Source organism: Vidua macroura, chromosome 1 (assembly GCF_024509145.1).
Source record: "Vidua macroura isolate BioBank_ID:100142 chromosome 1, ASM2450914v1, whole genome shotgun sequence".
Classification (NCBI taxonomy): Eukaryota; Metazoa; Chordata; class Aves; order Passeriformes; family Viduidae; genus Vidua; species Vidua macroura.
The window spans coordinates 34,779,990-34,806,204 of NC_071571.1; the positions used below are offsets into that span (position 1 = coordinate 34,779,990).

At 38.0% G+C, this 26,215-nt stretch overlaps 1 protein-coding gene across 1 annotated transcript in view; it reads left to right on the top strand.

The window, feature by feature from the left end:
• Positions 1–26,215, top strand: part of CHN2 (chimerin 2) — a 159,589-nt gene that overhangs the window by 64,795 nt on the left and 68,579 nt on the right. Inside the window, exons 2-4 of the mRNA XM_053979493.1 lie at positions 2,047–2,085; positions 9,411–9,466; positions 24,758–24,789. Coding sequence (XP_053835468.1) covers positions 2,047–2,085; positions 9,411–9,466; positions 24,758–24,789 — 127 coding nt within the window. The remainder of the gene's footprint in view (positions 1–2,046; positions 2,086–9,410; positions 9,467–24,757; positions 24,790–26,215) is intronic.

Genomic DNA, 26,215 nt, shown 5'->3' on the forward strand with positions numbered 1-26,215 from the left:
ATAGCTTGACAATAAACTCTATTTGTACTATCACTATGGCATTTTGTTCCCTGTGATTTAGGGACATGCTTTCAGCTGAAGGGATCCTCAGAGGATGTGGCAGTACCTCACCAGTAATGGTGAATGTGGCACTGGTGACACGTGGGTTTCCTCTGTGTGCTGTCTTTTAGAATTATTTTAGCTATTGAGGAATGGTTCTGTCCATGCTTTCTGGGGCTGACAGATTCATAACTGTGACAAATCAAATGCAATCATTGGGAGTTTTGTACTATGATTTATCTCCTGGGTGATTCTCCATTTTGGTTGCAGTGTTTCCTCACTATCAGTCTGTCTCCAGCTAATGAAGCACTTTATGTACATCAGTTTTCACTGTTGAATTTACTGTTGCATTTTTAATTAATTTGGAAGACTAAAGCAACAACTGATACTTGTTGGGTTTTCATTGTTTCTACCCTATTGCTTCCTTATCTGAAGTCACAGGTATAGATAATAAGATATTTGTATTATCTCAGTGTTTCTTCTATTGGAAAACTATAGTGAGTGAAGAAGGAAATTAAGAAATTCTCTTGCAGTAACACAGAAGTATTGACAGAAAAATTTAATACACAATATTATGGTGTTGTGGTAAACTATATGTGAATAGTTTATGTGTGTATGGGGGGGAAAAGAGTGACATAATACTATTAGAATTTGAGAAGAGAAAAGATTATTTTTTTTATGAATAAATTTCATTCGTCTCATGAATAGCCTCATACAATTTAAAATAAGTCTTCTGCATAATGAACTCACCAGCTAATTACTCTTGGATTGCCACAGCACAGTATAATTCTGTTAGTCTGGGAGCATTTTGAACTTTGCCTAAGTTGAGAGGTGAATTCAGTAGAAACTGAAACTGAATGGGTTTCCCAGTTGATAGATCTATAAATTGTTGCAGGGTGCTGTTCCAGGCAGTAACTGTGATTGTTGCTGGATTTATCCTCTTCTAAAACAATAGAGTTAAAAGTGGCAGATGGTAGTTAGTGATTAAAAATTCCTAGTAAACAGGCTTTTGCAGGGATATATTTAAAGTAGTTGTGTATATGTAAATAGACAAGAAGCATGAGCTATGCAACTATAATTGAATTGTATTAGCATAACTTAAGTAGAAGTTTAGTAAATAACAAATACCTTAATTAACCTGCACAGTTTTGGCAAGTTAATGACATACCCATGGTAAATGACTTTAAAGTTTTTGGCAGCATGACAGTTCAGAGCCAAACTAGTATCCAGTACCCCACCCTTTATCACTGGTGTTGCTCCTTCTGCTCCAGCTAGGCTCCTGCTCGGATTTCTGTAGGTTATAGCAATTGGCTTTCTTGCAGAGAGCTGGAAACCTCCCCGTGGAGTGGTCGCTAAGAAAAAAACACGAACTCTTTCTGCCCATTTAGTCCATAATGTTAGAATAATGTAACCTGTTTGTAATGGCAGGTTTTGCAGTCTTTCCTTTTTCTATCTTTTTCATATTGTTTTTGTTGATTCAGCTTCTGGAAAAGATGCCAATTACATATGGGTTCAAGAAGTGTAGTTGACTTTCATTGAAACTGTCAGGTCTGTGCATCCGAGTCCAACCTGAGCTGTGCATCTTTTTAGCCCCAGCATGTGTTATTCATTGATGCTCATTTTCAAATCTTACTAGTGGGGTTAGAAACCACATTGAAAACTGGTAGTGATTTATCTGTTTATCATACCAGGTAAAGCAAATAAATAATGTAGTTACTAGCCCAGTTAATTATTTTAAAAATACTGGTGAGTAGTGCAAATCGGTAAAAAATTAATTTCTTTTACAGTTGAATAATTTGGGAAAAGCACATTGGATCCACAAGTGGTTGAAATTTGTATTCTTCTCTCACAGAGCAAACTGCACTGTAAATAGGCTATCATCTCTCTTGGGAAAGAAATGTGAATTTTGCTGACAAGAAGAGGTCTCTCAGCAGAAAAATGCACACTGACAGTTTGACCCAGTGGCCAAATGACTGATTTCTTTCTCCCTTTTTGTTTCTATTTTAGATGCTGAAGAATACCAGCCTCCAATATGGAAATCATACTGTGAGTATACAAGCAATTTGAGTAATCTTAGTGCCTTACCAAGGTGTCAGTCACTGTTAGGTATTTTCTCCTTTTTTGTTTGAAAGGAAGACATAAATTTACTAGATGCTTGTACAAATTACTGTATGGGACAGCAGCAAAACCTGAACTTTTATGGATTTCAATGGAACAAGGGCAGCAGGATTATGTGTGCCAGATTCCCTCCATTGCCTTACAAGTGTGCAGCTCCTGGGTTTCATGGTTTCTCTGCTGAGATTTTCAGGAAAGATTTCAGAGGTAGAGGTTAATGCTTTGTATGTTTACTAAAAGTCAGGCTTGAGAATACTTGTCGTTTTATATGGGTCACCAAATCACTTTAAGATAATAATATTTTTGATCCTTAGCAATAGAAGCTGATTTTTGAAGTGGTGGTTTAGAAGTTGGAGACAGCATTATCAGCTCTTTGAACCTTCCTGTCTGCCTTTAGAAAAATCATTTACATAAAGTGCAGTGCAGAAGTGCATATTTTATGCTCTTTTGCTTTGTTCCAAATGTATTTTCTAAAAGAGTAGCACAGATCTAAGACAAAATATTGGCTTTTAAATCCCTTATTATGGATAGCCTTTAAATTTGATCTTTTTATTTTAAACCCTTCCTGGAACTTTAATAAGAATATAGCTTTGGGTATAGAGAGTTGTTTTATTACTTTTGTTTTCAGATACAGAGCTATCCTAAGCAAAAGTTCTCTCTTTTATTGTGGCAAATTCAGTACAATGCCACTACCAAAATGCAACTACAAAAACACAATGATCACAGTACTACATGAATGTACATGTGTAATTTTAAAAACTAGAATAAACTTGTTGACTTCACTTATATGCACATTAAACTGTCTTGCTGACTTCAAAGACATCACCTCTGTGTTACCTGAGAATGACATTCTGCCTCAGAGTGGACTGGGATTTTTTCAACCAAAATTTGAATATGCCATTAAATTACAGACTTGCTTCTCAGAACACCGTTTTCTAGATACTTTGTTGTTGTTGTTGTAATGTTTTGAACAGGTAAGAGAAACCTCTTAAAAAGTCAGCAAGAGTGTTGGACCATTCCAGCATTCTTTGCTGAGTACTTGAAAAGAAGCAGACAGTTGTGAGATTTTTTTAAAAAGAGGAACCTGGCTTACTCAAAATCAATGAAAAAGCTCCCATTGACTCTGAGAAGACCAGCATTTCAAATGACAGATACTTCCTTTTTAGCAGTAAGTTTTCATTAAAAAGTCAGGAAATAAGAACATACCTTTACTTACCTGCTCTTAGTTACCCTAGTTGTGCAGCAGACAGATCACTACATGCAATGATAAAGTTTGGTTACTTTTATCTGATAGTTTATAAGTAGTCCAAGGAAACATTTTTTTAAATGGAAAAAAAATAAACCCAATGCAACCAGAATGGATGAATAGTCTATGAATATATAATTTCCTATTCTACTATATGTAGGATGCCAATATTGTGGTAATGACAAAACCATGGCCTCAGTGTCTAAACTCCAGTTTAGAGTGACCTTGGAAAAAGATGCACAGCTCCAAAAGGCAGAAAATAGTTTAAGCATAGAAAGATTTACTCCTGAGACTGCTTAGGCACAGATACACATTTTTCTTTGCAATGATAGGTAATGTATGCTTCTTTACTCAGCAAGAATTCTGATCTGATAAATTAATTATAGAGATTATGTCCACCAATAGTGTTTGTCTATGATTCAATCTGCTGTCCTATCTCATGACAGTTTTAACTTATATATATATTTCATGCTTAGCACTTTGAGTTTACTGCCTATTTAAAAATTATTTTCAATGTATTTTCCCGAGTAATTTTTAAAGTTCGCTAACATACTAGTAAGATATTTTGCATACAGTTTTGATTTCTTATTTTAAGTCCTGGATAAATTTAGGTGACTATGTTGCCTTTTACTGACATCAAGATCAAGGCTTCAATTCTAGCTTCTAAACAAAAGCAGATTTTCCTGTTTATTCCAACAAAGTATTCAAATAAACAGTGTTGCACATGTCCATGGACAAATACTAATCAAAGTGCAATAGTTTTCAGATCTCAAGCCTTACTGTTTTGACATAATGTAAAAATTTGATCCAGCTATATTTGGAAAACATTAACACTTCTAATGCAGAAGATCCTCACTTTCTTATGAGGCACTGTTAGAATTTCACATAGCTTTCACAGGTCACAAAGTTTTTCAGACTTTTTCTGATATCCCCAGGACACAGACAATAAAAGAAATGACAAGAATTATTTTATATTAACAGGAAGGAACCTGGGAAAAAGTTTGGAAAGTTTCTAGCAGCCAGCAGTCTCTAGGCAGTGGGTTTGATTGCATTTTTACCTGAGAAGCAGATCAACAAATAACAGATTTCTTACATTGTTCCAATAACAGATTTCTTTTTGTAGTCTGCCATATGTTGGAAGTATTATAGAAAATGGTATTTGCCATTTTACCATCACTGAGGTAGTAAATAAAGGAAGATAAGAATCACAGAATGTGGGCTGGCAGGGCTTCTGGGGTGAGCTGATCCAGCTTCCCACTCAAAGCATGACTATTGTTGGCTCTAGAGCAGAGCAGCCATGGCTTTACATAACTGAATCCTGAAAAGCTGCAAGGGTAGAGTCTCTGCCACCTTTGTGAGTAACCTGCTCCAGTACTGCACTGTCCTCTTACAGGACCTGCTTACCTTACCTGCTTCTCGGGAGGAGCAGGCAATTTGTTTGACTGAAAGAGCATCGTTATTGCTGGTTGCCAGCCGCAGCATGTATGTGCTTGAATTTTGAAGAGATGTAAAACCACTCTTTTCCTCTTTTTACCCCTGTTGAGATTGGCATGTGCTGAGTCAGTCATGTGTCAATGCCACTTCAATGTTTGTTTGCATTATTCAAGATGAGTGTGTTGGTGGGAAGCAAAGTGGCAAGGCACAGAGCATCAGCTGATGCCATGCTTCAGCTCCTCACGAAGTTTCCCTGCCTTCTGTCCTTCATCAAATAATAGGCACAGTGTCCGAGACTCATTTTTGTTCAAAAATAAGTCTTTGTTTCAGCCAAGCACTTAGGTTCCTAATTAAGCTTGTGAGTAATCCTGCAGAAATAGGACAGCTCATATTGTTCAAGCTTAGCACATGGATAAAAAATGCCTGACTGAGATGAGGCTGAGGAGGTAAAACTGAGGAACTCTGCAAAACATTCTGAGACAGAAGGCGGTATGTTTCCTTGCTGCTTTATAAAATAGGAATTTTTCCTCTCCGCTGGAGCATCACTGAACACTCATCATAGGTGAGTTAAAGGGAAAGCTTGAGGTCCTGACACACTGCAGAATGAAAAAAAAAAAAAAAAAAGTATGAAGAAATGGGTGATAGTCCTTCTTCCCTGGCAGAAAAGGAGTAAGTGCTGATTTTTGCATGTGACCCCTTTGTTTCTTAGGCAGATTGGATTTTGGAATTAGACAGTTCTTCCTAAAACATACTGTAGAATTTCCCTATTTCATCCCCTGAGACAAGACTCGTGCTCTAACAGGAACAAAAGACAGAAAGATATTTTCTAACCAGCTACTTTACATCTCAAAGAAATGTTCCTCAAGTAATGCAATAATAAATTTAAGTTTTGTTAATGCTGTAAGTTCCAATGTGACTATGATACTATGAATGCTGGCAAGGTATCTGAAGTATGAACCTGATAAAGGTGTTCAAGGGTCAAATAGAAGCTACTGCATTTTTCTGTTGCAGTGCTGAATTTTTGCCTAATATTTAATGTGTATTATTACAGTGCATTCCATTTGCATCTGATGCTGAACAAAAAACACTCCCAGTCTGATGCAGTTCTCTGAGAGCAGTAATAATACATTTTCTTTTTGCATGCAATTGACTTTTTATAAGGTTAATTTTCTCAGGGCTAAAATAATAATGCATCATTATGTTCGAGTGTCATCTTTTCTATGATCGCAGTGGGTTTGTCTGTAACCTGCCTGTCAGTTCTAAATGCTGGAATTGACTGGGTCAGATGTCAATCACTGCTTGCCACTGCATTAAATAAGTGTGGTTTTTCTATTATTTCACTTAACCATGGTTTTATACCTTGAATTCTGTTTTAAGATTTTCAGAAATGGGAAAATGAGGCAGAAAGGCAAGGATTGTTTGCCATTTGAGCAAGTAGGTGAAGGATGTGTGCCTTCTGAATCTCTGACCATTCCCTGGACTGTGCTGGGGTCTCAGCAATGTCAGCCTCAGTGCGAGTGCCCAGCACTTTGGAAAAAGTGTATAATGAGATCAGGCAGAGCTGCAGGATGTTCAGCACTTCTGAAAATGAGGTCACTTAATGAGGTGTCTGTGCTCATTGCAACTTAGCTGTAGGGCACATTTTTCTCAAGTCACCTTAGCCATAATACTGCACTGTATTCATAGCCCATTAGCAGGCTTTCTCATAGCAATCATTTGAAGCAGAAACAGCAGAGACCTTTCTAAAGGAAAACACAGCTTTTGGTAGGGTCACACTGGCTTTGCTCCTTAATGCCTTAGTCTGGGAGACACTGCCTTCCTTGTTTTCCACTTAACTGAACTGCCACTGTTGTTTTACCTTTTCCACCCTTGCCTTGCTGTGTGTCCTTACTGGGAATCCTTGGCAGCTGTGTTTCTGTCTGTCTGACCCTTCTCTGTTGTTTGTTTCCCACTGAGCTGCTCGATGTCCCTTACCACAGTGCCACTGGTGGTTTTCAGTCCTGTCTCTGCTCCCAATCTCTCTTCTCTCCCTCTATCTAATGGCTCTCTATCTCCCTCCAATTGTTTCACTGGTTTGTCTTTCTGTCAGTTTAATGACTATCAATTTAAAGCTAATATGGCCAAATCTGAATTTTTTGTCCTTCAAAGGAAACCATTTCCCATTTGCGGCATTTTCAATCTTGATCATGCTTGGGCCATTTCTCATCCATTATATTAGCATATAATTTGTAATTACTTATTTGTATAATTATAATCTTACTATGTTTTCTTCTGCTATATTTCTAAATCAGATATGTTTCTCAGTTCATATTATTGCACAGATTAATTCCCCACCTCTCTCTGAGAATGACAGCAACCTTTTCCACTCTATTCAAAATACAGTTGTTAAGATGATTTGTCTTTCTTGCACTCATCATGAATCCTTGCACTGATTTATCCCACTACATCCTATAAACATCGAGTTTTTTTGTGTTTGCTTTCAGGTCTTTCATGTCTGTATCTGCCCTTTCCTGTTAATCATTCCTTTGTTTGTTTTGTGAAATGCTGACTCTTCTCGCCATCATTGCTTCTTTGGTGTTGTCAGCCTCAGAGACCCTCTTGGTCATGTTAGAGAGCTCTTCGCTTTTTTATTTCTCAAAAATGTAGCATATCACAAGATAGGCTTCCTGTGTGTTCTTCAGACATACTTGTTTTGCATCACTCTTATCAAAGCTGTCTTAGAAACTCCACTAGCTTAATTTGCTGTGTCAGTCTATGTTTAAAAGATTTGATTATTGAAAAATGGAATTTTTATGAAGTATGATTTTTCAGTTAAAATTCAAATTAATTAATTGGGGAAATAGATCATTTACTTTAAATGAGAAGCAGTCATATTCTTGCCATATTTTGAATCCTTAGAGTTCCTTCTCTCCACTGGAAATGAGGGGAAGGAAAAGATTGTTATTTTCCTCTTGGATATGTTTAGTATTAAGCATCATTAACTTGCTCAATCAGTGGTTATGCTCATTTCAGACATTTAGAAGTTAATTCTAAAATCATGATATTGGGCTCCAGAATAATTAGAGGTTTGAAAACCAATCTGTAGTTTTTGAACAAAATTTTCATGCATTGTTTGACACTTTATTCAGATAAACAAGTAGTTTGATCACAAAAGAGTAGAAGTCTTTGAATCTTAGTCACGTAATTACAAGAGGCAAGAAAGACCATATTTATCATGGAGTTATCAAAATATTATCAAATTATCATAAATCTTGTGCAAAAGTAGCAGGAGATCTGACAGTATTGAATGTTGTAGAGTAAATCCAAAACCTTAGTAGAAATGTAGAGCTGGATTACATCCAGCAATAAAATTGGTAGGGAATATAAGAAATTATGAGCTGTCTTTCTGAGCCTCTCCAAGGAACCAGGGATGAAGGTTGGATTGGTTAAAGAAGTTATGGATTTTTCCACTTTGACGTGAGCAGAAAGCAGGAGCCCCCAAAGCTTTCACGTCCCACTGGGTTTGTGTGACAAACTTGGGTGCAAGCTGAGGATTTCCCCACTTTACAGATTTCCTTGCTCCTAGCCCCATTTAAAGAGAAGGTGCAGAAGGTTGAGAAAAGGTACTGAGGGCTACCACCCTCAATTCACTTTCTGCAATAGGGCTTCTGTGTTTTACAAACCTAGAGACATTTCTATTCCTCCCATAATCTACCGCCTTTCAGGGCATAATTCTGAGCTTCACTAGCATTGTGAATGAACGTGTCCTGGAAACTCAGTCTTTTAAAACAATTCACGGACACGACATGATCTTTCCAAATACAAGAAGGTCAGCATACAGAAGGCCTTTCTCAAGGGAGGCAATCCAAACCTCTGGGATTTTTACTGGAGTTACGGAGAGACAGTCTGTCTGTGCTGGAATTGATTACTGTCATTGCATGTCAGCTTCTTCTCACGACTCTGGAGTGGAAGGGAGGGAGAGGATCTCATTAAATACATGCAGTGAAGAGTCTGGGGGCCAGGCAGCAAGTACCCCTAGCCTCAGGTCTCTCTCCTGCAGTCCTCAGAAGATTTGCAAAATTGATCCAGGGCCATTTGAATAGGGCATAATTGCTCTGAAAGGAATGTTTGCTTGTTCTTCAGTAATTGCCAGCATATCTTGAAATAAATTATGAGATTGTGATGAGCCCATTTGAAGATATTGAACTTTTTTCTTGGCCTATTCAAAAAACTGCTGGTGTTACTGGTAAGCAATCTATTCTTGGGTTGTTACAGCATGGTATATGCAAAAGTGGGATTTTATCCTGAGACACACCTAGTAAGTCTATCTTGCTAGTCTTCCCTGGTATAGAAATGTAAAAACCAGTACAAAAGGATAATACTTCTAACAGTTAAAGCATCGATCACTTCAGTTAGTTTGCTGGTCAACAACCGATTTTCATATACATGATTTAGACACACTGAAATACTTCATTTTGCTGTCATCGTCTTTACATTTGCACTTTTCTCTGCAGCCCCTGGCTAAAAAGACTCATCTGAATAAAAGTTTGTGTACGTTACCATCTTCTAATGATCTGTACATTTTTGTGTTTGACAGTGTATCAATTGCAACAAGAGGCACCACGTCCCAAGAGAATCATCTGTCCTCGGGAGGTCAGTACTTTTGCTCTACCTTGTTATAGCTGATGAATTGTCAGCAGCATATGATCACCTAAACATCTTTTGTACAGTCGGTGGGTGTTACTTGCATTAGCTTTTCTATGCCATTATTTTATATAATCATTTCCCTTAAGGTTGATTAATTAAAGCTGGATAATATTTGCTAATTAGGAATGGTAGCCTCATTCTACCACTAGAAGCACCTTCATTAGACAAGTACTTACCCATCATTGTTTAGTGTGCTTTTCTGTGTACTACCTAAAGTTTTGAGTTTCCTTGTCATGAAGGTGTATTTTTCTTCCTGCATCTGCATAATAACATCTGTGTGATACGTTTCAACATGGTACACATAGCTTCAATTTGTTGAATGTTTCCTGCCAAGTATTATGTTCAAGTTAAAAAACGAAATGATAGCCAGAGAGCTCTGTTCTCTCACAGAGACTTTGAAGATTACAGAATATTCAGAAATCTGCAGGTCTGGCTGAGTCATCTTGTCCCCTTGTTTTCTTCTTCTGTATTTATTTCTCCATTTCTACTTGCTTTAGTATGTCAGTTCATCACCCTTCATGGCATAATAGTACTGGAAAACATGTAGATGTCTCTGCTGAATCAAAAAAACTGCAATAGTTTTATCTCATATAAGGCCAGGGACAAATTTTGTGCAAATAGACATGCAATACTAGCAGTAGAAATACTAAACACGTGAAGTGACTGCACAGGGTGTAAAAGATGATGTGCAGGAAGATAGAAAGTGCAGCTCATCAGTGTGATGTTCAGCTCTACTCCCAAGCATCATCCTGAGCTCTGTCCTGCTTCCCACACTGTGTGCCCATGGAAGCAGTGTCCTAGCACCTCTCAGAACTTACATACTTTCTCAAAACACTTCTGTTTGAGGCAGGAGGTTTGTTAGCAAAGCACAGGTACTTGCCTGGGTTTGTCAAGAAAATCCATTGCAAACCCAGGAATTGAGTACAGTTTACCTGAGTCCACCCAGAGCCTTAACTAAAAGAGGAGAAAAATGCTCTGCATTTTTCTCTCAAGTGCCCTCTACTAGTTGCAGGGCAGGGAGAGTAGGCTCTTGGCCTCAGTCTTCAAGTCCTGTCAGTTTGGGATGGTCCCAAGACATATACACAGGATGCTAAGAAGGACAAGCAAAACTCAAGAGTGGGCGAACCCTTGTGTCATCCTTTCTCCCTGTCAGAGACGAGGCTTGGGAAGAAGCCCTCTGGGACTTCAGTGCACATGTGCTGACAGGTTTTATCAAGATCTTCCTCTCTGAAATCCTCATGCAAACCAAAGGACAGTTAGGCCTCTGTGGCTGGTATTCTTTAAAGAGAAGGACAGTCTGGTTTTTACTGAATTAATATCACATAACAGATATCAAACTAGTCATGGTGTAGTTAAAAATATAAAGTTTTTAAGGAACAAAATTAAGGTAAATAATTCATTTTCTTCCAGCACAGCCTTAGAGGAGTTTCTTTCTTTTCTTGATATAATAGTGTATCTATTTTAACCTATTTCATATTGAGACTACTTTGAGGAAGGACTTGTCTTTAGAAAAGCTGATTAATAAGCACTGAATGCTTAGAAAACCATATCTACAATATGAACTCATCTTTGTGGGAAAACAAGTTAATCTGTAAAAGTTTAATCCAAAATATATTATGCTAACTCAAATTTAAGCATTTTCTATTTTGCCTCCATGAGAGAAAATTTGAATCAAGGTAAAATTGTCAAAGTAGTGTAGCAATTGTATTCTTGTTCTAGAAAAACGATTATCCACACAAGAGACGTGAATATGCAGCTGTGAACTCCTTACCAGTGTGCTGTATCCAACTTATGTCTTTGAACTCAAGACCATGTTAGGTACAAGACCATGTTATAACCTCTTTACCTGATGTTTAAAGACCATACATATTTAGTGCCTATTCAGGTCACCTCCAAAGATTTTCAGAAAGAAGCTAAGGTCTTATTACTTAAATAAATACATAATTGGCATAGCAGGACATAACAAAATAAGCAAAAGATGTCTGTTTCACATAGTCTGGGTTTGGTTCTAACTAATGAACCATTTTCAGTTGCTCACTTCATAGACTGCAGAGTCCTGTTTTGAGTTGTTTGGAATTTTGTCTTAAGTTAGTTAAACAGCTGAAAATACAGAGACTTTGTTTAGGGGCTGGTATATAAAGCAGTATGAATTCCCACAAATATGATCTTTGGTTCTTGTTACTTGGATTTTGAATCTTTGTGTAGCTCAGTTGTACGTGTGTTCACAGCCTGATTGCCTGAAACACAGATTCTCTGACCCAAGAGCCAAAAATCCACTATGACACTGCTGATGTGCATTATTTTTGCATATAGCTGGGAAGGTGGGGCAGATGGGATGTCCTGATACTTAGAAGATGTAAACATACACAAATATGTGGTTCATATTATCAGTTTATATTATAAGGTAGAACTACACAGTGGTTTTATAGAGCATCACAGATTATTTTAGAGAGGAAATTCAGGACTCTGTTCCTCTGGCACCTATTACCTTTTTCTTAGCATGCAGTCTGTAAGGTGGATGTTTTGGGGTTGTTTTTCTCAATTCTAGTTTGATTTAACTGTCATCTGATGACTTTACAGGCTTGCTTCACTAAAGATGGTGTTTTATTAATACTGAGTTTGCTAGTTAGGTAGAAAGATCTCAAAATCTAATTTTGTGTTGTTTATTAATTAATAATAATTAATTGGAAATTACTATTTTTAGTTATTTAGTACACAACTAAATTATGCTTATCCAGTATCTGGAAGAAGGTGTCAGCAGGATGTGTGTCTCTCCATGTGCATATCATAGGAAGTGGACTTTGCTGAGGGTGTTCCCATGTGTAATTTAGTATTCAAACTAATTCAAACAAATCTAAAAATTGCAAATAATTTGAAATACTTCATGCTTGTGGGAAGATGTCTTTCATAATTGGCAAATTCTACACTGTTTGCAAGGAAATTGAAGCATCTGCTGCAAACCAAATCTGTAACAATACATAAACAAGGATAGGTTGTTTGTTTTTTTTCTTTCACCATTTAGCATTTTCATCATTCTCTGTCTTTTCCATTGTCATCTTTCACATTCTCCACATTCATTTGCTCTTCCATTACTTCTCTCCACTACTTTGCTCCATAGTCACAGGGGTTCCAGCCTCAGATCTCTGCAGTTCTACTAACTAATTTATGCAGATTTCTTGATAAACTGTACTGCGGAGACAGAAATCACCTCTCCTGATATGTAAACCACCAGACTAAAAGCTGGGACTGTAAATAAAACATGAACATTTTTATATTTGTGTCTTTGAGCTTTGCTATCATGATTTGCCTTTTCTTCTTTTGGTTGCATAAATATCTTGTCAGCAAAAGCAATGGGAATCATATTGAATGAACCACTCAGGCTTCAGGTATCCAACGTCTTTTAATTAATCACCACTGGCAGCCAACTAGTGTGAATACCCTACCTTCCCAATAACATTGGATTTCTGCCAATATCCTCATTTGTAACCATATTCCTTCCAGCAGTGTTTTAATGATTTAGCTTTTAAATAGAAAAAGTTTCATTTAAAAGCACTGTTCAGGTGGAGGAGTGGCTTTTAAATATTGAGTGGTGTGGTGATAAGCACCAAAGAATCCCATCCATGTTGCGAGGAAGTCATATTATAAGGTGTCTTTTAGGGTTTATTCTACAGAAATGCTTATGAAAAAAATACATTCTCAGAAAATAACTCAAGCTTCTTTGTTTTATTCAAAAGGAACATGCCAATGATTCTTAATTTTAAGAAGTATTTCAGGAGTAGATTATTCAAAGTTAAAATATCTTTTTAAGAAATGGAGTCTTTAACAAAGTAAAAGAATTAAGGAAGGAGGGTGGCATTACTTTGGACGATTTTTGGTTAAACAATGGGCACATTCAAAGTTTTTTTCAAAGAGGGAATGAGTCTTACTCATGGGTTCTTGGGTTATTTGTGTAGAAGTATTCATACCTGTGAATGGTATTCCCATTTTTTCCCCAAGAAGTCCTTAATTGCTGATAGCAATTTTTGAGGCTGATGAATTTGTCTGCATTAGACCTTCCACATTCCTAACAGTGCCTTGGCCAAGCCAGTGTCAGCAACACTGAGAAACTTGTCTAAATTTCCCTAGTGTAGACAAAGCCTTAGAGCCCTAACTTATATTATTGTGTAGAAAAATGTCAGTTAATTGCCTTCCTTGTCATTCTGAATTCCAAATAGGTTGTGTCAGAAGTGAGAGATTATTGTTCCTGCCTTTACAGCATAAAAATTATGGTTTCTTGACTAAAAACAAAATATGATAACAAAAGGGAGACTGTTCTCTGAAAAAAAAAATCCCTTTTTCTTTTTGCTAAAGTCATTGTAAGAGATTAAAATAATGATGGCATATTAGAGTGTACTGCTGAGAGTCTTTAACCATCCAGAGGGTCAGAAATTGTTCTGACCCTCTGGGTATCCATTACCTAGATTTATCAAAACAAGTGTACAGATAGTGGCATTTCATGGAGCATAACTGTTTAAATGTTCACTAGCAGGTCTCTAAAGCTGTTGCCATCTTGTGCATTACCAGCTGCAAATATACAGGGTTATTGAACTTCTCCAAAACTGAACTTGCAAATTACTTTTTGTTCAGTTCTCCCCAAAGTTTCTTCTGAAGCATGGGATTCAAGCTGAGAACAATGCAATTAGAAGAGTATAATTTAAACAACTGCAATATTAAAAATACTGGTATTTGTATCAGCCCTTCTTTCAGATACAACAATGCTTTATATTTGTACATTAGGAAAAGCTTGTGATTAAGCAAGCTTGAGCAAGGTTGTTAAAATTCAGCCGTAGTAAGATATTTGAATACTTTATCTGACTGGATAGTAAGTATTTAATCCTTGCAATAAGTCTTCCATGAATTCTCTTATTCTGCCCACTTATTGACCTTTACAAGCGGAATATTTCCTCTTTGCCTCTGCCTTCATCTTTCTAAGAACAATTTCTCTGCTGTGGTAAAGTACTAGAGAGCTGTAATAGGGCATTGAAATTGGCCATAAAATTGGTGGTAAATAATGGGAGAAAATGGGAATTTTCATGGCACTTGTTCAAATCACTCTATTGCAAGAAGTCAGACACCGCCATGAGGTGTCTTTTACTGTCAGTCCTGAGAGCTTATCTAAGATAATTCAGAATATTATATTATCTTTCTCTTAGAAAGAAATCTCAGAACACACACAGTGACACACCAAGAGACCCCATTAGCCAGCAATTAAGTGAAAATGAGCAGCATAGTGCTGAAAACTGTTTGTGTTAATGAAAATGTTTGTACATAAGACTTAATGGAGCCTATATTTTCAAATTCTTATAATATTGCTGGTGCTTTAATTGTGTGTTTATAATCCTCTTTATGAAAGAAACAAAGAGGACACAGCAGTAGTCTGTAGGCAAATGAAGCTAAAGAGCAATTTTGAATAGACATTGACAAAAGGAGAAAAGTTCTTCAGCTGAAACCCATAGCAAGGAAGTTGGAAGCCTGGCTGCACTGGTGGTGGCTGAGAATAGTTGAAGGCCAGGAAGGGTGTTCAGTTTAACTGGTGCAGAGGGCCTGTGGAATGTCAAAATATATTGTATCCAGCATCCTTCTGAACTGTCTATCTGCAGGTTTTTCTACATAAATTTAAATTGTGGGTTTAAAATTTTACAGAAAAACGTTATTTTTCCATAGTATCTCCACAGTGAATTTTACCCCACAGAATGCCTATGGTTTGCAGCTGAAGGGAAAGAAAGAAGGGGGCTGGAATATTGCTTGCCCAAAATTCCCTTGTACTCATAATATCAGAGAAATTTGGTGGTGCTTTCTTTGAAGGCATTTTAGTGACTGACAGGAGATCTCATCTCTCCTAGAGTCCATGAGCAGTCTCTCTCTGCTGCAGTAGTGAGGTAGTGGAGCACTCAGATGAAGCCACATCATTCTCATTTTAACAGTCCATTGACTACTGAACAGAGAAGAAAGCTTCCTTATTATTCTGCAGGCATGATAGTAAATATTTCATTTAAGTAGTTACAGCTAAACAAAACTATAAGAGGTTTATCTGTTTCACTTGTCTTTCCTCAGTTTTGATTTACTAATGGTCTAGGTTATGATTTGCAAATTAGACTAGTGCTCATCTTCATCAGAGGAATAAAGTATGAACTGGTGCATTCATTGATCACTGTGAAATGGAAAAGTTAAAACCATCCTTTTGGAAGACATGATGGCAAGCTCTGACTTGTTTGATGAGCACAAACTGTAGGTAGCTGTCTTTATGGACTGATGAACGTGCTAATTATCCCTCTGGGTTTGCTTGAAATCTTTGCAAAGTTTCACGCTCCCTTCCATCACTCCTTGGAAGTGCATGATGTGTGTGTGTGTGTCTGTGTTTGTGATTTTTGCTATTCTCTGAGATTTTTATTTCCTTTTACATATCCTTGTTACATATCACTCTTTTAAGCTGGTTCTTTTTATTTAGACATGGTGTTGAATATAAGAAGTTTTCAAGCCAAAATAAATGAAAGCCTCTTTCATATCTCAACTAGATAAAGTTTATCAGTAAGCCTACGTGTAGGTGAAAAAGCTATGTGCTTGTACAGGTTTACATACCTGTTCCAATTCAGGCCAGTATTCCTTGTGCCTGTAGAAGGGAATCTTGCTGTCTCTGCTCTCTGACTTTATGTCTGGTATCTTCTTTCAAGTTTCAAAATGAGGAACTGTCCTGGTTTAACCCCAGCCAGCAGCCAAGCCCCACACACCTGCTCAGTCACTGCCCCACCAGTGGGACTGGGGAGAGAATCAGAATAATAAAAAGTAGAAAGCTCATGGGTTCAGATAAAGACAATTTAATAGGGAAAGCAGAAGCTGCACACACAAGCAAAGCAAAACAAGGAATTAATTTATCACTTCCCATGGGCAGGCAGGTGTTCAGCCATCCTCAGGAGAGCAGGGCTTCATCAGGTGTAACAGCTACTTGGGAAGACAAACACCATCACCCCAAATATTCCCTCCTACCTCCTTCTTCCTCCCACTTTATATACTGAGCATGATGTCACATGGTCTGGAATATCCTTTTGGTCACTTGGGATCATTTGTCCCAGCTGTGTTTCCTCCCAGTTTCCCACGCGCCCCAGCCCCTCACGAGCATGGCAGTATGAAAAGCAGAAAAGGCCTTGGCTCTTTGTAAACTCTGCTCAGCAGTAAAAAAAATTCTCTGTGTTATCAACTGCATTTTCATCACAAATCTAAAACATGGCCTTATACCCGCCACTGTGAAGAAAATTAACTCTACCCCAGTCAAAACCAGGAACTCAGAGTGTTGAGCAACTGATGAATTCGTATTTCCTAATATGAATAAATATAGAAACTCTGCACATCTCTCTGTCTTCCTTCCTATACTTCCTGTATATAGCTAAAGACAAGAATGATCAGATCAGTCAGTTACACACATCTTTTTGGAACTGTGGACTGTTGTGGCATGCATCACAGGAATGACCTGAGTGCTTCTCAGTTGTTACAGAAGGATCCAGAGCATTGACGTGGCTTACTGCATTTAAGTGCTGCTGCTGGGGATATTTTTCTTCCCATTTAAATGACTCAACAGATCATTCTTGAAAAAAAAAGAGTATAGTTTAAATGCCATATTCAAATTTTTCATCCTGCATTCAGGGTAACATCAATATTCCTTTTACATTTAATGATGCCCTTACTGAGTGAATGGAAGCTGTACAACAAAATAGATGATTCCTGCTTTTGCTCTTGAAATTGTTTGAACCTGACCCTGTGTCCCCTGACTGTTTAGCAGCAGCCTTCCTGATTAAGATTTATTTCATTTTATTTTAGCTCATGTTCAGGGGACCATTATTTTCCTTACTGCATGGGAAAATATTTGGATTTTCTTTTCCTATTCAATCTTGATCTTTTCTGTTAGAGCTGAGTATATATAGAAATATTTTATAGTTTAGTGGCAATAGAAATGTCCATTTTGGGAAAGATTTTTGTTACCTTCTGGAGTTTATAGTGTTTTGTCTGGTGTATTGATTATTGGCTGCTGGTCAGCTTGTTCAAGGTCATAGAAGGGAAAAAAACCTGAGTTAAAAATAGCCTCAGAAAAGATGGCTTAAAGCATCTCTTTTGAAAATTTGGTACAAGCAAGTAAGCAAACAAATGGTTTAAATTATTTGAACATAATTTGCCTTTAAAAATGGTAGAAATAACCTTGACTGAGTGGAAATCAACCTGCAATAAGTGCTACAGCAACAGTCACATCTGCAGAGCTTCCTGTGTTTCTTTGCTATGTGTTATCCTTCTGCAAAAGAGTCGTTATGCATTTTGCCTTCTCTGTAGGTTGCAGCATGCCATCAGAGCAGAGATGTGCAGCTTTGAACAGCAGTTAATAAAAGCATTCTTTGTGCTCTTCACTCTTGTCTTGTATTATTTTACATTCTTTCTAGTGATGAAGAACACTCCTACCTTCTCCCTGGCACTGTAAATTTTTCCACAGAATTATTTTGTTAGAAGATACCAAACACAGCTTGGCACTTCATTATGATGATGATGGATTTAAACTGGCTTCTGTTATTTAGTTAAGTGGTGACAAGTTTATCACTTGAAGGCTTGGCTTTCTCCTCCAGAACAGTTCTCTTGGTGCCTTGCCTTCTCAGTGCTGCCTTCTGTCCTGAGAGCCCCATAGATGTGGGCAGAGTATTACTGTTGTTTTATGTGATTTTTACAGCCTATTCAAGTCTGCTCCTTGCTTCTTCCTATCTCCTGAGAACAGTGCAGGCAGAGATGAGGAGTAGGCTGGACTGTGCTATCTTAAGGCCAGAAGAAACTCAAGATGTTGTTATCCCTGGGTCAAGAAGATATGTTTGTATTTTCATTTCTTAAAGCCTTGAAAAAGGCTTCATGAGGATTTCTTGACTGCCGCTGCTTATTTAGTTAGTGTTTAATTATTATTTACATTTTTCTTAGCTCTATCTTCTTTTTTAGCAGTTTAAGGCTATTTCTTCTTGTCACATCTAGTCAACGCACAGACAACAAATTTATTTCCTCTGGAAAGCAGCCTTCTTTGTATCTTTCTGCAGCAGCCCTTTTCTCTCTTCTGTTCTTTAGGCCAGTCTTTATTCATGTCTTTTCATGGTTGCTAAATTCCTGCTCACACCCTTTGTTTGCTCCAGTCCTTCTTGAGAGGTGCTGCTGAACCCACAGTCAGTATTCCATCTAGAGACTTTCTGAGTGGACATCACAAGAAGAGGATTATTCTAAGGTTGTCTTGTCAGCTACATTCTTGGGTTAGTACCTCAGTGTGACATTCTGGTTTGGTTTTTGCTACAGACAGCATCCAGTGATTTAAGTTCATTTATTAATCTGTAACGATGTGATCATTATGATCGTGAAAATTATCTGATCCTTTTCTGCAGAGATCTGTCTAGTCATTGACCCTCTGGTGTTTTGAATGGATTTGACATCTTGCTCCCAGCTACTTTCCTGGAGGCACTGTAATCCCTTGCTGTCTTGTGGCTAAATGTGCATCCTTGAAGTGGCCATAACGCTGGCGTCTCCGTGGCTCTGTGACTGACTGATAAAAGGAGATGCACACTTTGAAACCATGCGTGTCACCTTTCTCTCTGCACAGCTTCTGGCACATGGGCAGTGCGGGTGGAATGTGTCCTGGGGACTTGGGCATTGCTGGTTTCTTTCTGAGGAATGCCTTTGCTCCTCCCTCACCACACAATCAAAGTACTCAAAGAAACATTCAGGAAGTTACACGTGACATTGACTGAAAACCTTAAGGGAGAAAACCATCTTTTCATTATGTAGGGCCACTGTTAAGTTCCACAACTGGCCTGTCCTTGGCTGGAGACTGGAGATGTTGTGTTGCTGCTATTCCTACTGACAAAATTAGCAACAGACTTCGTGGTGTGAAACATTTTGCAAAACCAAGAGTTGTTTCTCTTTGAAAACACTGGTGCCAGAGAGTCTGATAAGGTAATAAAGGAAAAAATGGTTAAAAAGGTAAAAGAAAGATAAATATTTCCCTTCCAAAAGAACGTTTTCTCAAATTGCTTAAGAATCATTGGTGTGAAATAATTTGTCCTATTTGGAGAGAATTTTAGACATGCTAATTGATCTAAGTAGAATTTTTCCTTTAAAAAATGTGGAGGAAAAAAAAAAGGTTTTATAGGAGTGATGAAATACAGCATAGTTTTCCTTCATTCCATTTAATAGGGGTTTGCAATTTCCCTTAATCCGTTTTGGTTGTTGATTGTAGGTATAAAGTTTGCAGTGGGCTTATGATAAATCTGCCAAAAGCTGAACAATACAGACAATAAACTCCTTTTCTTTACAGTCTGTTTTTTACTGGGCTTGTCTTGAAAGCTTCTCTTCCAACCCTTCTATTTCTCTTTATGTCAAACTGAGCTGAAAAACATATTTATATCCAGTCAACAAGAGTTGCTGAAAAATAATTAGTATTGTTCCAAACAGAAAATATATCAGATTAAACTTCCTTTGGGAAAATGCCTCACTGCCTGCGCTGAGTAAACACACCAACATTATTAAATGGTGGATCTTGTTTCCCTGTTCTTTCTGTATTTAGAAGAACAGAGAACCAGGTGCAGCTACCCACCTATTGTTTCTTTCTGAAACAATATTTATATTCTCATCATGGATGTATTAAGGTAGTGGCTGAAATGGGCCACAGTACACAATATTATACTGTGCTGGCCCTTCTGACTTAGAGAATTGCTGTCCTAGGGGGATTTCTAAACTTTCATTCCAGCATTTCTAGATTTCAGCTCTGGCCACTGGATAAGGAAATATGTCTTGTGCAATGAAGCTGAAGAGAAATTAAATTTTTCTGTAATTAGGGTTATTTTATTTCTGTGGTTGTATTTATGCAGAAAGAATTCTTCAGGGTATCTTGAAATCTTCAGTACAGTGTGGCTCGGATGTCAATGTTTGCAATGAAAATCTGTCACGTTAGGAGATGCTCACCTCCTGCCTGCATGATTCCCAGTAGTTTTGTGATGAGTTATCTTGCAGAGTGGTGTGGGATTTTAATACAATGATCTGTACATTAGTGGGAATATGTCATGCTAGGGCTAAACCATCCTAGCCAGAACAGGAGCCACAAATCCCAGTACATTGAAATTTAGTAAACTTTGAAATTATGTAAACATAATATATTGAATTAGCTCAGAGAGCTAGTTCATTTTAAGAAGGCTTATTTTCTTCTCAGTGTTGACATCAAATCCAAGTACAACCTTGAAGGATATGCTGTAACATTGTAAAAAAATGATGTAAAACTAGACTGTGAACAAGTAAGGGTTTTTTGGGGGGTGGAGAGAGGCAATCAGGTTTGACAGGCTGGCAGTCAAGGCTGGAGTATGCAGAATATCTCAAACACGAGCTTCCTTTGTAGAGTGCCAGGAGAGCTGAGCAGGGTTTCATTTCTCTTTGAGCATGCATCAAGATTAGATGTCATTGAATGTTGCTGGCTTTGTAATATTACTGGATTAGTAATGATTTAGGTTGTTTTACCATACATCTTATTTCCTGATCAATGTGACATGAGTTTTAAACAATTTTGGCATTCACTGGTGTTTCACAATTTATACAACTATGAATTTCATTAGTGATTTTCAGCATATTCCCCATGGCTTCTGGAACAACAGCCAGAAACGCCTGCTTTGGAAGAACATTTTTGGTTTGAAATTGGCAATAATGCCTTTTTTTAAGCCAAAAAATTATCATCTCACATTTGAATTGAAAGCTGCCACATACTTTTAGTGGAGAGGGAGAAACCATGTAATTTGTCTTCTGTATGGGGGAAGTAAAAGCAAGCTGTGATGCTCTTCAAGGCAAAATATGTTTTCACTAGTGAAAAGCTGTAATTTGCCTTATGTAATTTTCCTCATTTTTGTACTTTGTTTTTGTCTGTTAGCGTAAGGATCCATAAATGATTCGAACCCTCTTGATCTCTCCCCTTGTTCCTTGTCTAGGGAGTTAAGCAGTAGAGCCAACTGGTTGCTTAGGAAAGGTGGCTCTTTTTTCACCTTTTTTCAGCAAGGAGATTGTGAGGGCTACACTGAAAGTGACGTAAGTGTTCTTCATGAGCATTATCTATGCAAAAAAACCCGTAAGTTGTCTGTTCTCAGAATAGAGCTGATTGATCTGGGCTCCTACCACCAGGAAATAGTCACTTCCCTACCTGTGGATTTTCTGCTCTTTCTGCTGCTGTGAGTTCTTTCAGGTGGATCTGCTTGACTTTGTGTGTGCAAGCCCATTTATAACAGGAAAGGAAAAGCTAATCCCAACTGAATTTCAGTCACCTTTGCCTTCTGGAATATATAGAATTTCCCTTGAAGTTTTTACAGAGTCTGCAGTCGGCACAAAACAGACCTACTGGCTCCTTTGATATTTTTAAGCCTCTGCTTCATCAATTGTGCAGGCTTTTGGTTTATTTCCAAGTTCAGTCCAACATTCTGGTTTTGATGTAGAGACCCTGATGTTATTTTTGATCTTTTATCTTGCTTTAACTTTGTTTCCTTGTATTTGTTCCTAGCCATAAATTTGGTTAGGACAGAAATTATTATTTCAGGGCAAAGGTTGCAGTAAGCACAAGAGGGGATTTTTAGATTCTGAGGCACCAAGACGGTCTGACAGATCAGGAGCTTCATTTCAGGAAATACTACAGTGTCTCTCCTGTCTAAAGCCAAATACTGAAGTTATGGTGATTTTAGACATGTGAATGATAAAAGATGTTGGAGTGAAGATTTCTGTTCTGTGGAATGGGAGTGGAATGGGAGGAAGAAGAGAGAAGTAGAGAGACTTTGTGTGGATTCTCAGTAGAGCAAATCTTTTATCTCATGAACAGCAGGGAAAGTGGAAATCACATTATCCAGTGGTTCTGTCAGTTGCTAGTCAAATGATAAAAATTTCACAGAAAAGTTTGTATTTTTGTATAAGTAGTGTGAGGAGGATGAAAAAAATGTGCCTCTCTTTGTTCAAGAAATTATTTCCAGATTGCTTTTATTTGTTATATATATATTGTTACATATATATACGTATATGTGGGAACCCATAAGCTAATTTTGAAGGAGTGTCCGAGTAACTCTTTCATTTTTGTAAGGTAGATTGAGAGTGTTGGGGTTTATTCTGTATATAAATGCAATCAATGTAAATCAGTATTTTTAAATAGAGGCAGATTCTGACTAGTAAATGAAAGTCATGCTTTACTTCATTTGTCTAAGTGTTTTATTTGGCAGTTTTCAGTGTATTGAGTAGCTTTTGTTTCCATGAAACAGAAGATTGCATGTGGTGGTTTTCTTATGTAACCCAGGTTCTGATACCCAATTTTTAATTGAGTTGCCAGCTAAATCTGTGCTTTCAAGGGTTATTAAAGTCTATAAGGATGACAGGAAGGCTGCACAGTTCCAAGATAATAAAGTCATATAGTGCTGTTGAAGATGAACATATGAACAACCTCCTTTCAGAGGTAATACATCCTTTGTTGATATTTTTTTTTTACTTAAAAATAGAAAGTTAAATTGAATTAATGCACATTCTTCTCTAAGTTCCCGTATATGCACATAGAAACACAGCACCTGCACTTGGCAATTCCTTTGATTTTGCTCTCTCTTCAGATCTGTATATTCTTTTCTCTCTTATTCCTGCTCCTCAAAGCTCAGAAATGTTTGTATCAAGGTATTATTGCTGGGAAGGAGTTCCAAGGGTATGATACTGCTATTGTTAGTGTCATGCTAGAAGAGAAATGCCGAGCTGGGAAAGAAGCACAGTAAGGACTTGATTGAACTCCCATAGGGCTTCCATTGAAGATTCTCATTATCTTGTACAGACTTTTGTTCATCTTGTGCTGTGTTGTAGCACTAGTGACTGCAGGGCAGAAAGTCAGCTGCTTCCCTTCAGTGCTTGGTGTGTAGAATCAAAAATGTGACAGTTATGCATTTGCTATTCAGAAGAAGAAAAAAAAAAGTAAAAAGAAAAGCTTTGCCAATTTAAAGTATTTTATGAGCAAAGTAATAAGAATTCATGAAAACAAGAACAAGAGCACTTGTTTCCAGTCAAAGAAATGGAGGGAAAATCACTAAATGGGTTTTATGTTAAAGAATGAAGCAGTCTTGAAACTGTAATTTCTCATACATGTGTTAGCATGTATGAAGCAGTGATTCCACCAATACAGACATCTTCATGGAGATAGGCAGAGCTCAGATAATCTTCTTCCATAATTTGGAGACTTTATATGTATCTTAGAGGATGTTCTGTCTCTCCTACTGATGAAAGCACAGCCTAAAGCTGCACCCCGGCGAGATGACACTGTCGGTCTGCTCTGTAGCTGACGAGGGAGCGGCTCCTGGGTGCGGATGCGTTCGTGATGCCCGGCCGTCCGTGATCCCTGGCCGGGCCGCGCTAACTGGGGCGCCCGCGGGAGCGGCCCCGTGCCAAGGCTGGGCGGGCGGCGCCCCCTGCCGGCCGCGCCGCGGGAGCCGCCGGGAAGGGACGCGCGCCGGGAACGGCACCGGGAGCCGGGACTCGCCGTGCCGCGCCTGCCCAGAACTCGCGGGTGATAACCTGGCATCCCTGAGATTTGGTTCAAAGATCTCTGAAACGATTGGCAGTCTTCCCGGCGACTTCCAGTGTACTTTGGGTCAGGCCCATAAAAGCTTGAGACTTCACGGAATTTAGGATTAGGTCTAAATGCATAAAATCCTGGGTTTTTCCAAGGATATTAAACATTTTGGTTTGGGTCAGTTGCCATATAAAGGCAAAAAAATTTATATAAAGGGTATTTAAATGTCTATATTATATATAATATATATATGTTATGCATATGTAATATAGATAAAGGCTATACAAATGCATACAAAGGGCATATAACAAAAATACGTTATAAATACTAGATTGGCAAAACTGCAGTAAAATATTCTTTATCTGTTTGGTCAGATTTCATACAGTTATGTGTGATTCTATTTTTTGACCACTGATAAATGTTTTCCCTCCCAGAAATATATCAATAAAACCATCTCTTCTGTTTTCATTTTTCTGTTTTTCTGTGTAATGTTCCAGTCACAGTTTTGAGTCTACAGAACATTGTAGTTTAGATGGGTGCAGTAATCCTCCTTATTAAATCAAGAGTAATTTATTTTTATGTAGTTTATTTAGAATTATATTTTTAATACTTTTTTTCTTTCTTACAAAATTTAGGTGGAGAACAGACCAAAGTATTATGGAAGAGAGTAAGTGTTTTTCTCTTTTAAGTGTCTGTTGGGTATATCCAGAAGTTGTTACTTTAGAACTAAAAAAAAAAAAAAAAAATCAAGGCACAATGGAGGTCTAATAAAATATTTTATTTTACCTTTTGCTTTAACTGAGAGCCAAATACAATGAAAGCCTAATAATATAGCTGTGTTACAGTCCATTGCTGCTGGTCACAATCCTTGAATTATGCTGTTGTGTGAACCTGCATGTTTATTTTACTTCTCTCAGGAGAGTTTTGAGCAAAAAAATGTTGTCTGGGGTATTCCTTCCTTTTATTTTAGTTATTGTTTAAACCTGCTAGTGGTTCTGCTCTGGCCTGGGAATGGGAGAAGCAGCTTGTCTCTCTCACTGCCTTTTTGTGTGTGTTCCTATGTTTTCACCACCCTACTGAGTTGTGGAAGTATGCGTACAGTGCTGCTTGCATGCTGTTCTCCCTGCTAAAGTTACAAATACCCGAAGAAGAGACATCTTTTTCTTTGAAGGAAAATACCAAACCTCCAGAGTGTAATTTCTTTGGGCTCAGCAGTCTCTTTGCAAATAAATAACTAGGAAGGGGCTGTGCATTAGCACTGGGCAGGTGAAGGTGAAAGGCACAGCCACTGCAGCAGCCACCCAGCCTTGGCATTTGGCCTTTACTGGAGTTATATGCTGAGACCCCAGCCCTTGTCACTAGCTGAATTACTTAGATCCCATGTTCTATTTTTCATTGCATCCCAGACACACCATATATGTTAAATGATCCTTTTCTGCCACCAGAAACATCAAGAACCAGGTGCTTTGCCCCTAATTACTGAAGTTTCATTTTTTAAATATTATCTTTGCCAATGAGGAATTCAGATCTAGCCACTAGAGTACACTGAGCTGAAGACAGCGGCTAGTTGAGTAACACGTCACACTTCCTACAGCAGGACTTGTAAAACCATTGCTGCAGTCTCTTACCCAGGAACGTGCCTGAGTTTTTGGGGCAGCAGGGCTGACAAAAACTGTAAGATGTCATCTTAATGAACCTGTCCAGGCAAGATCACCTTTGTTACTATCATTCAGAAAGGAGATTTCCGAAGTACCGAGGTAGTCCTATAAAAGCAGCTGACTCAGTACTCAGAAGTACTTGGAAAGAGAAAAAGGAATTTCTAGGGAAAGAAACTGAAAAAGCCATCATTATATTACTGTATAAATCTGTGATGTGGCTGCATTTTAAGTAGTGAACATATTTCTGGTCCCTCTCTACCCTTTACTCCTCCATCCTTGTCTCAAAGGTTATGGGAGAAGAGAAAGATACTGCGAGGGGCAACAATGGTGGAGTGAAGGGCTGCATCTCCTGCCATGGGAGAACAGGTCACCTCAGCAGTGCCCAGAAAGGGTCATGCACAGTGCCTTTTTCAAGTTCATTGCCAGAGGCAGCTG